The sequence below is a fragment of the Acromyrmex echinatior genome, chromosome 18 (assembly GCF_024713525.1).
Source record: "Acromyrmex echinatior isolate Ae372 chromosome 18, ASM2471352v2, whole genome shotgun sequence".
In the NCBI taxonomy this organism is placed as follows: domain Eukaryota; kingdom Metazoa; phylum Arthropoda; class Insecta; order Hymenoptera; family Formicidae; genus Acromyrmex; species Acromyrmex echinatior.
The window spans coordinates 1,569,531-1,585,598 of NC_141869.1; the positions used below are offsets into that span (position 1 = coordinate 1,569,531).

General features: G+C 34.1%; 1 protein-coding gene across 11 annotated transcripts in view; it reads left to right on the forward strand.

The window, feature by feature from the left end:
- The window catches only part of pnut (septin 7-like protein pnut), a 47,104-nt gene extending 34,542 nt beyond the window's left edge, over positions 1-12,562 (forward strand). For 9 of the 11 annotated variants that reach the window (XM_087415741.1, XM_087415743.1, XM_011066409.2 and 6 more), the window contains 3 exons: positions 1,080-1,215; positions 1,499-1,662; positions 3,077-6,654. In XM_087415741.1, the coding sequence (XP_087271867.1) occupies positions 1,080-1,215; positions 1,499-1,662; positions 3,077-3,236 (460 nt within the window). In that variant the 3' untranslated portion in view covers positions 3,237-6,654. Of the gene's footprint in view, positions 1-1,079; positions 1,216-1,498; positions 1,663-3,076; positions 6,655-8,046 lie in introns of those variants that run through there. The other 2 variants (XM_011066405.2, XM_011066406.2) reach the window with 1 other exon arrangement.
- Positions 12,563-16,068: the final 3,506 nt, after the last annotated feature.

The window sequence follows — 16,068 nt, forward strand, 5'->3', positions numbered from 1 at the left end:
CCATATTGAACGTAACACAATTTATATTTGCTTGACGCCTTTATATTTATATGCGTTTACTTTTGCATTAGTACTTAGCACAAACAAGTAGTTCCCTTACATATAGAAGAAATGTATCTACCTACTTTTATAATATCTTTTATAACACCTATAAATGTGTTGTGGCTTTTGTATAAGAGCTCTGATTTGCATCGTGTATAAAAAAGAATTAATATTGCAAATCGATAATAAGAATATATTGATGATTTATAAAATGTTCTCGTATTATATTATAAACTCTTTGAATGTGAAATAGATATAAAATCATATATTTCCGCATTGAGATGATATTTTGCACAAATTTCACAACAAATGTCCGGAATGTAATCGGATCTCGTAGAGTTGGAGCAATGTTTTAATTGTAATGATACAGTAATGCATCAATTATCATCTGTAATTTGCATAATATTGTTTCGATGCAAATCCGAGCTCCAGTTAGCTTAGTCCAACCTGATTACGGTCCCAAAACACTTATAAGCTTATCACCAATGAATTATCTATTCTATCGCGCTATTACTAAGAATTTTTCTATTGTTATTTTTTAGCTATCTCTCGCGATAAAGAGTACAGTTATGGAAAATACGTGTGTCTCTATTTCTCGAAATATTCGTCATACTGGGCGTGTAACTTTTCTACGATGTTATCACATCTGTTAATATCTACTCTTATCTCTTTGCAATATTACGTAATTATTTACTCCTAATGATCCGTCAATTCATGTTGATTATATTAATAATTATTTCTATATTAATATACAATACTATCTAATTATATTAATTAACTAAGAACTTTTATAATCTTTCTTGAAGGGCCGAAAGTTTATGTATTTAGAATACAAAAAATGAAATTCTAAAGTGCATGCAAAGAGCTAACGAGATTTTATATGAAATATTAAATAGTAGTGCGCTCAATATTAGCAGCTATGTGCCGAGAGTATCTGAATGTCACACGCGTCATTCTGTACCTGTATTTCGACAGTACGAAATTCGATATTCCATCAGCTCATACATTTTAGGTTGAATTTATTTGAATCTTTTTAGGAACCCGTTGGCGCAGTTGGAAGAGGAGAAACGTGAACATGATAACAAGATGAAGAAAATGGAAACAGAGATGGAGCAAGTTTTCGAGATGAAAGTTCGCGAAAAGAGGCAGAAGTTGAAGGATTCCGAGACAGATGTAAGTGAAGTATGCCACCGATGTTATCTTTTTTTTTATTTTGGGATTTAAGTCGAGATTGATAAAAATTTGTTTATCCGGCTATTATGTCACTGGTTATTTAATTGAGAATAAATTTTGCATTTAAGAAAATAACTCCTTATTCAGTCAAGATCCTTTTTAGTTTTGACATAAAATTATTCTCAATCAACGCAAATTTTTAAAATCTTACGTGATGTTTTTACATTCGGTGAAACGTAATTGTCTGAGTAATAACGTTGGGATACGGGAAATCCGTAAATAGTTGCAGAGAAGGCACGAACAAATGCGACGCTCGTTGGAGCAGCAAGTGCGGGAATTGGAGGAGAAGAGACGAGCGTTCGAGGCGGAGAAAACTGCTTGGGAACAGCAGACCGGACACAGTATTGAAGAATTGCGTAGACGCAGCTTAGAAGCGAATTCGAAAGAGTAAGTAGTCTGCATCGACGAAAACGACACGATAAGATGTGTTTTTTTTTTTTGCATTTTCATTTATTTCTCCGTTGTATCTTAAGAAAGATATATCGTTATTTTTTGCACGAAATTTTTTTGTTAGAAACGTCTTTAGATATTTTTTTTATTTTTATATTCAGCTTATTCTGTTTTTTTTTATTTTTTATTTTATTTTAATCGCTAACCCGATTGCGAACGATATACGAAGCAGTTATATATCGCTTGATGCTTAGTCGCTGGTGATTTAGTATGGTTCTCGAAGTTATTTAGACATCCGGTTTGACTGGCGCAAAAAGCATTCGGCGTAATTAGAGTCTGACGCAGCTTAATAGCTTTCTTGTACACTATGTTCTGCCACCGTATCTTCTTCCGGCTACATAGATTGTTTATCAAAAATGGAGTCGAGTTTGCCATGGCGAAGTCATAATGGGATCACATTATGGAAACTATTTAATATCATTGAATAAAATTTCCTAAATTAAGACTGTAATACGCTCTTCACTTTAATTGAACTCAAAATAGCTTTAGTTTAAGAGTCTTTTTTGAAGTAAGGTTTTTTTTATCAAAAAGTCGGAGAGAAATTCATAGATAAAGAAAAGATACGATAGTCAGTACATATTGTACAATATAGACTTTGCTCTCGCTATAGTATTTCGTAGTCGCTAATACGTGTTTAGATTTTGATGTGCAATTTGATAGTTGTTGCACCGCAATACATTCCATTCACGCTTGACATTTAAGATCCTTTACATCCCGATCACTTTTACGAAGCTTGCACTAATAACGGAATATAATTATTATCGATTCGACTCTAAGATTATCATCGCCGAACGAATTTTATTTTACAATTTATATTCACGTCATATTGTCCGCACATGTATTATGACTTCCATTCGTATCATTATCGTGAATTTAGCGCTGAACGAGGCTGTCTAATTTTAACTTATAATTAGATATTATATTATTGTTAAATATAATATTTAAACGTTAAACATTTCTTTTTAATCCAGGTAACATAATTGTTATTTAAAATACATCGAAAGACGTTCGAGAAGTATCTTTTTTTATATTAATTGGGTCGACAAGCACACATTCAGCGCTAAATTGCCACCGACGTTTGCCGCATCGTTCCCTCGAAATCCGAAAGAGAAAAACGAAAAACTTATCGTGCAAAGAACGTCGGCGGCGCTCTCCAGGACACCGTTTAGTCCCATTGATCGCTAATCGCACAGGTACACGTAGACCGTGTACCTTAAGTTCATGCGCGTTTTTTTTTATATTCGAGATGTAGAAAAAATTGGCTTGCTACCGGATGTACATTCGCAAAAAAAAGTCCGGTTTGTTTGTCTCTCTTGTGTGTATACCATATCGGGGTATCCTCCTGATCTAGGACGGGATCGATGTCCTCCGAGGGATCTGGAGGCGGCGGGGGTACGTTGAGGGGGTCCCGAGGGATAAGCAGCCTCCTTCGTCGACACACCAGTTTCAAATCACCTCAAGAGAGCCCCGCACAGATACAGCTTGTCATACAGCATCCTGAGCATCCTTAATAGAGACCGTCTCCCAGACCGCTCTCGCTAGCTAGCGAGATCCGCTCCGAGATTGCCGCGCCAACCGCTCCTCGCGCTCGACCCTTGTCAACCCTTATCCAGAGATTGCCCTCTCTTAGTAGCGACAGTATCACTCGACGAATATTCCCTTGGACTGACAGGAGTGGGAATCAAAATAATTTAGATTAGTCAGTGGCTCAAATCAAAACAGTAAGAAAAGGAAGTCTTTTATTTTTGGAAACACACGCGCGTCGGTCGCCTGAATAAGGGTTGAAACATGGTCTTATCATACTCGAGAAGAGTAAGTGCTGCCTATCTCAACCATTCGTCAACTTTACTTCAGTAAATTGTACAACATTGTCAGCGCTTGTCTTAGCAATGATTAATAACGAATTAGATGCTTCGCATTGATGTACATAAAGCCGTATAGACTGACGTAAAAGATGTTCAATATAAATATAAAAACGATTATATTGTGAAATTTCCAATACACTTTATTAAGTAAAATATATATTTTATAATATTTACACTTTACTTTTATATTCAGATTAAATCAATGTATTATTATGCATCAGTGCGTTCAAACGAATTTGTTATAAAGCAGAAATCATAAATCTCTGACTTAAATTATTTTTCAAATGATTATTAACTTTGATTTGTTATCGCTTTATTTTCGTCCAAATTTCAACTTTTCACTCGAAATTTTTAACAAAAATTATCAAATTAATTTTTTTAGCTTTCATATGAATTTTTTTATTTAGTAATTCAATCAATTTTTCGATAAAGGCTTTATAAATTTTGAAGTAAATAGATCTGAAAACATAACGGTACTTTATATACCGCTTGTTGCGATAAGCTGCACTTACTCGACACGCGTGTGCGTGCGCTCTATTAAAGCCATTCGATACATATCGTAATCCAAAGTGACTGTACATTTCTTGCGTCCCGTAAAGGCATTGCACAACATGAGACATGCGTTTACAAGCGTGATTCAGTGAATCTCCGTTTGCTATTTTCTACTCGATCTCCTCGCATTCAGTTCACTCGTCGACGTTTCATTCGCGCGTTAATTAATCGCTATGTCAACGATTCTCGTCGCGAGACATTGCGTACGTTTAACGTTAATTAAAGCAGGAGGCTGAAGAAAGTAGGAGGAATGAAGTATCCTGGAAGACATGGAAATCGCGCGGCAGACTGTCGCATTCTTGGAAGTTGAAGTCAGTTTCTTGTGCGAATATTTAATTAGCGAGTATCTTTAACCGGGCGTCCGTTTAACATACATTTGCCGAATTAGATTTTAAGAAACATTTTACTTAATGCTAAAATGCAAGTCATTGCAAGTCTTACTTCGATGGAAGTTCGAGTTGATACTTAATCGAATTGCAGTATCTCAATAGAAGTAAATTAATCGTAAGAACGAGAAATACCGCAAATTGAAAGAAACTTGTCATTGAAGGTTGAAGTTAAGAAAGTTTCGAAAGTTAAGAAAGTTCTGTTGCTAAGTTGAATTCTATTTCAAATTTCCTTCACGGCGCAAACTTGTCCCGGCTGGTTTCCTCGTTTTCCCGGATACCATTTTCATTCTAAATTCCTTCGTTGTGAATTACGTATTTCACGCAATGTACATCTCAAGCGCGATTCATTACTCGCAAACGCCAATCTCGTGTGTTATTTTCTCGGCGCGTTTCGCCACTATAAACACAAATACCATAAATGCGGAGTCTCGGGCTTTTGCGCTCCGGTAAATCGCGGTCTGGGCGATACGCAGCGCACACGACTTATTAAGTATTTATATATATAGCGATATGTACATTTAGCAACGTATTTTTGGCACTTCAACTTTGATAAACTTTGAGATTGTATGTAAAGAGGCGCAAAATTGTATGTCAACTATCACTCGCCTTCGAGCAAGGAGCGTCATTTTTTGTACTCATGTCCAACACGTTTTACACACATACATGTACACTTTAACCCTTTACCGCATCGTGTGCCATAATCGACCCCTCCTCTTCTTTCTGTCGACAGTGTGGTTGCCGCATCACACATTCGTGTCACGTTCGTTCCCGATCGTACTTAGGTATTCGTGCCGCTTTGTTGGAATGTTCTCGAATTGTTGATGCTAGCAAAGGCACAGTCGTATTGTTACTCGCGACAAACGGGCTGTATACATTTCTTGCATTTCTGACTTTTGCCAGGTCAATATATATAATATTTTACGAGATATCGTGGCGTGGCGAAGGTAAGTTAACGTCTGTCGAGAGCGCAGTAGAAACGTGAGAATTACAAAGCTCTTGGAAAAGTTCCTTCATCCTCTAAGAGAGGCTTGTTCTTTTTCTATATTTCAGTATCCCGATTCTGTAACTCGTAATTAACGACAGTGTCGATATATTGTCATCGGGTGAATATTATATACTCTAAATTTCTTGCAGTGAAATCTTACTACACAGAGTGAAAATGCAATCTTCAAAAAAGGTGAAAATATTTCATTTCTTGAAAAAAAAGTAATGATTTTTATTCTTTTTATAGTGAAATCTCACTTTTTTGGAATGAGGTTTCACTCCTTTAAAATGAAAATTCTCTAAAAAGAGTGAAAATTGTCACTTTTTAAAAATATTTTCACTTTTTTTCAAGGGTGGTTGTATTTTTACTTTCTTGAAAGAGATTTCACTGTAAGAAATTTAGAGTATACGTGATAAAAAAAACTATGCAATGTCAATAAAACGACACTGAGCTGAAAGAAAAAAATCAAAAGGTAAACCGTGCAAGAAGTTCTGCTCTCTAAAATCTTTGGAGTGGAATCTAATTCTGAAGAGTGAAATCCCACTCTTAAAAATTGATGATTGAGTCACTTTTTTCAACACTGATTCATTTATCACTTTTTGTCATTCTTTAGAATTAGATTCTCCAAAGATTTTAGAGAGTGGTATGGAAAAAAAACAGGCCTGCAGACTCGTCTCTCGAAGAGTCGCGAGAAAAGTTCAACGTTCGACGAATATTTTTATCATCGAAGAAAACGATCACGAGATACACGCGGTAAAGGGTTCACATAAACGGCCACCTCGTAAGTTCGCGGTTTGTAAAGTCTCAAGTCGATTGTAAACTCTCAGCAAGCTGTCGGTGTCTCATACGTTTGATTTTATACTCTTATACATTCGTTTCCTGTTTATCGCTCGCAATTGCCCAAAAGTATACACGCTCGTAATTTAGATCGCTCGCACATGATCTAACGTTTCGTTTCGTCGGACTGACGAGACTCTCCAAATCGCGGAGAATCGATCCCAAAGAGAGGAAGCAGAGACAGCTTGGTAGAGGATATAACCGCCTATTACTAATAATCACTCGCAAATTATACATTGTTAATTTCGTAATTGATAATCTTTTTTTATCTCTTGCAAATAAACGCAATGCTTACCTAAAACCGTTACTAACCGTTTTCAATCCTCTCTCGTTGCGATTATTTAGCTTGTCGAAATGTTTGCGACGCGACGAGGGAAAATTGCGACTGCGATTCTTGCAATAGGATTTCAAAAGAGGAAGTAAATGATTAAATGTTTTTTAAAAGTGTGAAAATCCGTGAAAAACGAACACAATTTTCCCTTATCGCTTTTGGTTATGTTTTATAGTCTGCCATGTGCATATAATGTTTTTACCGTTTTATCACATCGTCATTTTAAATCCGGTTTTTTATACAGTTTAATTTTTTCATAAAATATTTTATGCAAAATTTTTCATAAAACATTTCACATCAAATTCAACTTTGAATTGAAGCGAGTAAGTAACAGTATTTTCAAACAGAACATCTTTCTAAATTTACTCGCGTTTTTTTCGTCTTGTTCTTTTCTCTCGTTTTTTCTCTCTCGAGAGACTTTTATTTAAAATGACGATATGGTAACGTACTCTCGGTGTGCATATGTATCTACAGTTTTATATAAAATATTGGAGAATTCAAATATCGTAAAATACAAAACGACTTCGTATCTTTGTATTCGCGGATAAGACGAACGTGATATCTGCCGCGGAAGAGAGTTAAACAAAAATCAGAAGCAACGAAGCACGAAGCGGAAACGCGGGACTTGATTTCTGGATACACACGTGAGATCAGCATGTTGTTCCCTAGTCACGAACAGAGGATGGGTTCGAAGCATGGTTTTCGCATGAATAGATTTTTCATTCGCAAGATATTTATTTTGCATTACAGTCTGCGAATCGGCGATAACAATAGGCATAACAATTTTCCATAACGATATGTTACGAGTCGCGTCTCGCTCTAGAAATTTTTGTTGAGACTGTTGACGTTTTCAGATCTCGATTTTCAGCATTTTTCTAGGATGTCTGTAGCGACATATAAGGTATTAAATAAATTTTTTTCGCGAAATCTAAGGTAGGATCATGCATAGAGAAAAGAACAACAAATAAATTTTTCTTACGCGATACAAAGAGAAATGTATTAAATAATATATCTGCATATAATCATATTATTTTTGGACATTTTAAAATATTCACTATCATGCGAATTTCTCACGTAATTATGAAAAAACGCAATTTGAAAAGAATTGTCATGCATACATCAGCGTTTCTGTGTTTTAAATTATTTTTTATGTTAATTGAATTTAACTTTCTGATATCATAAACGGAGATAATCGTAGACGAAAGTTCTTGCACCAGACTTCATCAAGATCACTGCCTCTTTCGTCCTCACTCTCTTCATCGAACATCCCATGCCACGCATATGCCGATTATCAGAAAGCGTCGATCGGTGTACAACTAGGATTTGCAAACAATAATCATGATATAAAAATTCTCCTTTCAGGACTGTTGACGGTAAAGATAAGAAGAACAAGAAGAAGGGCCTCTTTTAATCATGTCGATCGGCAAGAAACATTCAGCAAGAAAGAGAGCAGGCAGGAACAACCTGATTTCGGCTTGGCTGTCGTTATACTTTCACGTTATTTATCTATGATATATTTACGATGAATACGAGTTAGGTAATTCCGATCAAGGCTCAATTCATATTGATATACAAGATCTTTAATCGGAAAAACCGATGATCTGGTCATATTCTCGGTGAACACTAAAGGATTATATGATTTTGAACATAAGATTGATTGATTGCGAAGCAACTGCGGTATTCACGTTGATACGAATCATCCTGGGCATTGAGATTCACGTGAATGTTTCATTGTTCGCGATACCTAGTTCGTGCAAAACTACAGACAGAAAGAAAGAGAACGCTTTTGCTACGATAGAGTGCATCTGCCTGCGCTCTTTTGCGTTTCCTATCTGGTATCCGAGAGGAAAGAAAAGAAAGAGAGAACTGGAGATGTGCACAATCATCTTTTCATGCTCATCAGCGTTCAACCGCGATCATCATTTATTTCATGATAACAACTGTACAAAAAGAAACCCACGTAGACGTAATTTTTTGGAGAACGTAACTTTCGTACTTTCCTCGGCGCGAGTTAGCTCCGTTTAAGCTTATGTATCTTTCTGCGTAACGAGAGCGTCATGTTCGCCGCCTTCTGCCGATTATGGTTACACGTATGTTAGTTTTATGACTGGACAGAGTCGAGGACATTCGTCATATCATTATCTCCCGATTAGAAAAATAGATCGTCTTGCATTTCATGTCTTGAAGTACAGAGACAAGAGCATTAGATACTTCCGCCGAATATGGTGAATTTGATCACTTTGGTATTGTTAAATTATAATCTTGCAAGTGTGTAACTGGAATCCATACTTTTCTCTCTGAATTACCTGCTCTTCTGATACTTTATTAAAAATCAAGTTATCACAAAGTTATTTTATTTGAATATAATATACAAATGAAATTATATACCTAAAAGATTTATTTATAATGTTTTAGGTATCTTTGCTTTCTTGATGACTTTGAATTCTTTTTGGAAATATCACATTAATAGTTATCAAGTCACGAACAAAAATCTAAAAAAATGTTTATATATTCAAGGATATAGCATTTCTTGAATTAATTTGTTAATAGAATTTTGTACAATTTAGTAAAGTATTGAAATTCAGACGTTAAAAAATTATACAAAGATTATATATATATATGACACGTGAAGACTTATTAAATATTATTATGTGGTTGACTTTTACAAACAAGAAATTTACAATTAATTAAAAAAAATTCGAATGGATCAATCTTTAATAAGTCGAAGAAAATTAGCTTGTAAGAAAAAAATCATTGATATACGTTTTATTGTATTATTATGCAAATAGTTGCAGAGGGAGGCTGAACATGATATCGCACAAAAACAGCGGCCATATATTATATAAATATATATATTTATGTATAAATAAAGAGCGGAAGGAAGCGTAAATGTAAGTCTAATTCATGTACATGTACACATAAGTCACGCCTTGCGACAGGCGCGAAAGAACGATTACGATAAGAACGAATCATTGTATAAATAATAAATCTTGATGTGTTAGACTATCGCGATTCGAGACGGTGCGCTTTTTCTTCCTTTTTTTTTGCATCGCCGCTTGAATCTTTCTTTGCTGCGGCTGAAGTGTTACTCCCTGAACAATAATTTCTAAATATAATAATAATTACAGCTTTAGAACTAATGAAAAATATAAAAAAGCCTATCAGAGCCTACATCAGCTGTGTACATAAAATTCTTTATTTTCGTATGAATGTAAACAAAACGAAGAAAATAAACGTTTCAATCCTTTAATTTGGGTCCTTATTAATATAAAATATAAATCAAAATTTCATAAAAGTAATGCAAATTACATTTTTTTTTATCTCTGACTGTCGACACCACAAACCTTTACGTTGAGTCGCGAGAAAATGCGCTCAAATCTGACAATCTGATGAGTGATGTGATTCTACTTAGTGATGTTTATGACTTCGGTTTTACTTTATCTAATTTGGCATTTGAATAAAGAAGAACGAAAAATTGTCGGGAATCTGCGTTACTTATGTAATTTCGATTTTATATTGATAAGGATTCAAATTGAAGGGTCGAATCGTTTATTTTATTCGTTTTGTTTACATTCACACGAAAAGAAATTTTCTGTGCATCTGAACAGCTGATGTAGACTCTGACTTTTTTACATTTTTCACTGATAGATTCTTTCGAGCCTCATTTTATATATATTTATTTAGAGCTAATTGTAGCAGATCAGTGACACAACATTGACAACGCAAACGAGGAGTATTGTAACTTTTTAAGATTATTATTAAAACTATTTATATCATAAGTTTCTTCATGAAAAATTTCTTTATTTCTTAATTACAGCAGGTCGTTAAAAAAATACAGAACTGAGCGGATTGAATATCTATTTACAATATCCCTTTAGAACGTATAAAGTAATGTTGAGAAATGTTGGAGAAGTGTTCGAGAACACTTAAAAATGCAATTGCAAAGTTATCGATGTGCCGTCGATATTTAAGATGGTAAATGTTTATACATTCGCACCGTCTGGAATCCGTCCATGTCGATATGTTTAGGATATAAGATAATTAAGTTACTTCTGTGCCAAGACGAGCGAGGGAGTGAGCATTTTGTAACGCTGTAGCGGTCTTTTTGATTACCGCGAGATGAAGCACACGGTATTATCCCCGGGAAGATTACTTAATTAAGTACGTTTGAAAGGTTCAGGAGTAACCCATTTATCAATTCCTCGACGGACTGTTTTGAAAAATCCGAGAATAGTCGATTTCCTTAACGATTTGGCGTATCTGACGACACGTAATTTATTATTCGATCTCATTTAAAGATCTGTTCTTTCTAGTTACACTTCCTACTACTTGTGTCTTCTTCTTTTTCTGCGTGAAATGCAAATATATTTGTTTCGTATTGAGTAACGTAAAAAGAAATAATAATAATAATTGTGACTGGAAGGGACAGATCAACGAAACGATAACCGAGGCCAGTAAAAATTATCTTTTGACGATTATCTGTTAGTTTCTCAGCAACGTGTTCCATTTTATTCGCGCTATGCTTCCCCCGTTTCCTTCATCTCACGGGGATAAGGAAACGAGCGTACACCACATTCCTATTTTGTACGCATTTTTCTAATTAGGCTCGCCGGCTCGAGCGCGTTTAGCTAATCTCCCGTTCGCATTTGACGCTCGTTAATTGACCGGTCGAAAGCAAACAATCGCGTTTAATGCTAGCGGGAATTCAAAATACGAGCCTGAAAGATGTGAGAACGCCCCGAGAGACGTCTAAGAGATAAGAAGACAATGTCATTTTCTGGATGTCTTTATTCATCTTTTGGAGATTCGCACTGTTGACTGGGGCATCGCCAGGATCCGCGAGGCGGATTCTAAGGATCCGTGTACTCTCGGAATTTGGAATTCAAGAAAGCCAAAACTTTGGGAGCCATCTGAACATTCTGAGAATGAAATTCAAGGATCTAGAATTAAATTGGAAGATTTTTTTTTCAAGGTAGCAAGTACACGCAAGAATCGAAGAAACAAGAGAGATAGAGAGACTAGATTCTCATGTACGTCTCTTTCAGATATTTCATATCGCCAAGTCGCGAAGGATCAAAAGACTCAAATTCATGATATTATTACAGGGCATTCCAGGTTAAACTCAATGAACGTACGCTATAAATAAATAAAATGATTATAATAAGAAAAACTGTATACAAGTCCGATTTGAAAAGTTTTAGAGGATCATCATAACAATAACAATGCAATTAAATATCCATGTTATTTGACTACAACGATTAATATTTAATTTCATAAAAATCTCTATAAATTAAACTTCGTTAAATATCACGTTACAATTTTCAAATCCGATCAGTTTTGACACTTTCTATTCAATATCGTATTTTCTTATAAGTTTCACCTGGAAGGTCTTGTCGTCGCTTTGCAGGTCTTGGCGAGGATAGGCAGTATCGATTGTACTTAATTATCGCACAAATTGTCGCCTGATCGCGCTTCTTTTTGCAGCCGCGCCGAGGACGACGTCGAGCCGGACGGGGGAGGAACCTCGTTTAGGGCCGCGGGGGGGAGGGGGGGGGACTATCGATATAGACTATGTGTATTTCTATGGACGATGCTTGTAATACGGTTTTAAATGGTTACTCATAAGGTCATCGCGATTGCGTTCGCTTCGGGACGGGACGAAGAATGGGAAGGAATTAAGAGAGTGACATGTACGGACAGAGAAAGTGGCGAGGGAGGTAGATAGACGAAACAAATTATATATTTTGCCGTGCCAGACGAAAACGAAAGCTGCCGCTGCTAATTGTAGACCAGTTGTAATAACGACACACTATTGTATCGCGACGAACACCTTAGAATATGTATCCAAGTAAATTATATATAAAACCATATAAAACAATCAGGGTGATTATCTGTTTTATAATACATCTCCGCGAGTTACATCTTCCCATTGATTCCACGTAGTACAACGATAGTCCGATTGATTAATTCTTATGGGAGAATTTTCTATGAGACTTTGAGTTTTTCAATCAGCAAACAGAAAGACGCTCGATAATGGAATTTTTTGTGGTCACAAAAGTCTTACGCCGAATGTGTTAAGTCTGTTATCACCAAGAAAATCCAACAGCTATTATTTTCTTATCGAAAGACATTCATTTTAAGGACGTATAAAAAAGCATGTTGGGCCTCAAATATTGAGCCTAATTTTTATTATTTAATATTTTTGCGGAAGTAATTTATTTTTCCAAATGACAATAATGATATGTAATCAATAGATATTAAAGTAAAATTGATTACTTATATCTATTTCTACCAATGTAGTTTAATCTTAATCTCGGTTCAACTAACTCTTTATCTTTTTCTAGTTCTAAGAATCGGAAACGAGTATTTATCGATGAACAAAATTTAAGAAAATACAATGAAACAGTAATTTTTCTCCGTTTTACTATTATAATTTTATATATATAAAAAAATAAAATATATAAAAAATAGTATATTTTACTATATATTTTACTATATATTTTTACTATATATTATACTATTGTAGTAATATATACTACATAATAGTATATATTATTAATATTTTATTAATAGTATATATTATTAATAATAATAATAATAATATGTATTAATATATCTATAACAGTTTTCCAAATTATTCCAGCGAAGTCGTTAGTGGATATTAAAAAATGACACAAATCGATACAAACGTTATTCTATCTTTCTTGACATTCCATGAGTATGACAGAAAGATACTATCGACTTGTGCTAGCAAATGAAAAATGAAAAATAAGTTCAAAGTAAGATTGATTATCAGATAAATCGAGATAGATTTAGATAAGAAAATACAAAGAGACAAATTTTTCATTGTTATACCTTTATTTATTTTTCTATTGTAAAGTTCTTTATAAAATAAGCTAAAATAAGCGTTAGTACAAAAAAAAACTCGAGTAGCTTGTACTTATCGCATTTTCGTTGAATGATAAAGTTGGACTTTCTCTCAAGCGCAAAATAGATTGTAATTGAAATATTTTCAGTAACAGCGAAAGTTGGGGAAGGGAGAAAGAAAGCCGAAATCTCCGAGCTGATCCTCAGAGAAGGCCTGCAGGCCTTTCTAGGAATTCTTTCTTCCAGCCTGCTTTTACTATTTCTCAACGCCAGCCACCGTTTGGAAATCGCCGAAGGTGTGTGGAAAATGGAGCCTGGATATTAAATAGCTATTTGCATACGTGTGTGTGATTTACGCGTACATACGCACATGTGCACGTGCCTTTCGACGGAAATTCTTTGCCTTCGTGATTAGCTTCATTTTTATGTCGTGTTCTTTATATCCGGCACGTTTCTCGCCGCGAAATCGAGAGACGCGAAAACTGAATTAAATCTGCGAACTCAGAGAGGATTTTTACGCTGTTGTCTTTTGGTATTAACATCCATGAACAGATATAAATACAATGAGTATTTTTACGCAAAGCAGATCAAACTTCCAGAGAGTCATGATTTTAATCGAAAACAGAAGCAAAATTGCTGATTGAGTTAGAGGGATTTCAATAAATCCTCCGTAAAGTTGATTATATTTATTTAACTTATTGTTATTAACATCTATATAGATAAAATTATTAATTTTTTTATTGTTTCGCAATTAAAAAAGTCCTATTGTATCAATTGAAATTTCGATAAATTTTAAATTTGATTTAACTAGTGTCTGATTTGAACCAGAATGGTCAAATCAAACAGTTTAATCTATCAAATTCTATAATAGTATTGAGATAACTTTAGTAACAATAATCAGAATTATAATTCATATAACAGTTCATTTTATTTATACTTTCTTGTTAGTGCAACTTTTTGTTAGTACAACTAGAATATTTTTCTCAATGCATATAAAGAAATATAAAAAGAACAGATCAGAAACCATAACTAGTTATCTTACTTTTGCGGTTAAATTAAGCTCGACTATTTCGAGACACCTGGTTGTATGACGTCAGAAGCGACTTGCAATAAATTAGAATTGCTATGTACAATTTAAGTTTTTAGTTTTTACTTAAAAATAATTTCATAAATTTCATCTTGAAACCTGTAAAATATGCAACAAACTGAAATATCTGTCCGATATCACGTAGAAATGTAAAATAATTCCTAAAATAATGGTACATTTCTCAGTTATCAACAATTGCCGGTATTTTTTAATAGCTAAGAAATTTATGTATTATATCAGGAATTATTTTATTATTTTTTATAACTTTTTTATAACTTGTCTCAATTGCCACATAATTATTAATTATTTTTTATAAAATAAGAATGTGCTAAAAAAAAATGCACAAAAAAGAACATCTTGAATAAAATATATTAATATCTATCAATATGTCTATCTGTCTTATTCTTTAAATGCCAAGACAGACCGATTTCAGGATTTAAGGAAAAAAAAGTTATACGTAACAATTAATTTATTGCATATTATTTCTCATCTCCCATGTCATATGACCGAGCTGGCATTTCGAAAGTTGAATTTTAATAATATAATAATATAATAAATAATATTAAAATAATAAATCGATAATAAGGAAGTCAATTCATCTTCTAGTTCGCATGTTAATTCTCGCTAGTTTTCAATCTCCATAAGACACCAACGTATTCTCACACAACACAATTCTTCAAGAAATGTTCTTAGGACATCACTGTCTTGTTTGAATTTTTTTCCAAAAATTAGCGAACGCGCGATATTCTAACATTTTTTACTGGCAAAACTGATGCACATTCATTGTCAGTGCACATTAAAGCTGTTGTCTGAATGTAAAATGAGATATCTCAATTAATAAAATACCCAATGTATAATATATTTTATCAAATAGCACAATAAAATTGAGGATTTCGCGGTTTAATTCGTTTCTATATTTTTATTAAACATTTTTACGTCGATTTGTGTATTATACAATGGCTTTATAAAGTGCATTGAGTGAGCACCAGCTCTATCAGTGAAAAAAATGAAAGAAAAAAAAGAACATTTGGACGACGCAGACAATGGGTATGTTCTATCAACCATTTCTATCAACAGGTAGTCTATTTGCGTTGCTTGAAATACACAAAAATTTTACACTTAAATGAGATATGTGTGTGTGTGTGTGTGTGTGTGTGTGTGTGTGTGTGTGTGTGTGTGTGTGTGTGTGTGGGCGTTGAAAAACTAAGTTGCTGAATGCAAAACGTGCGAACACCGCGAATAGATCTAATATAGATTTAAAACTTTAAAACTAATAATCTAATTCTTAGAACTAGAAAAAGATAAAAAGTTAACACGAGATTAACTTTAAATTATGCATATAATTAGTAGAAATAAATATTAGAATTTCGAAATTTGAAGTCTATTATTGAATGTATACTGTTGGCTTCTAATCATATTTTGCAAACGTG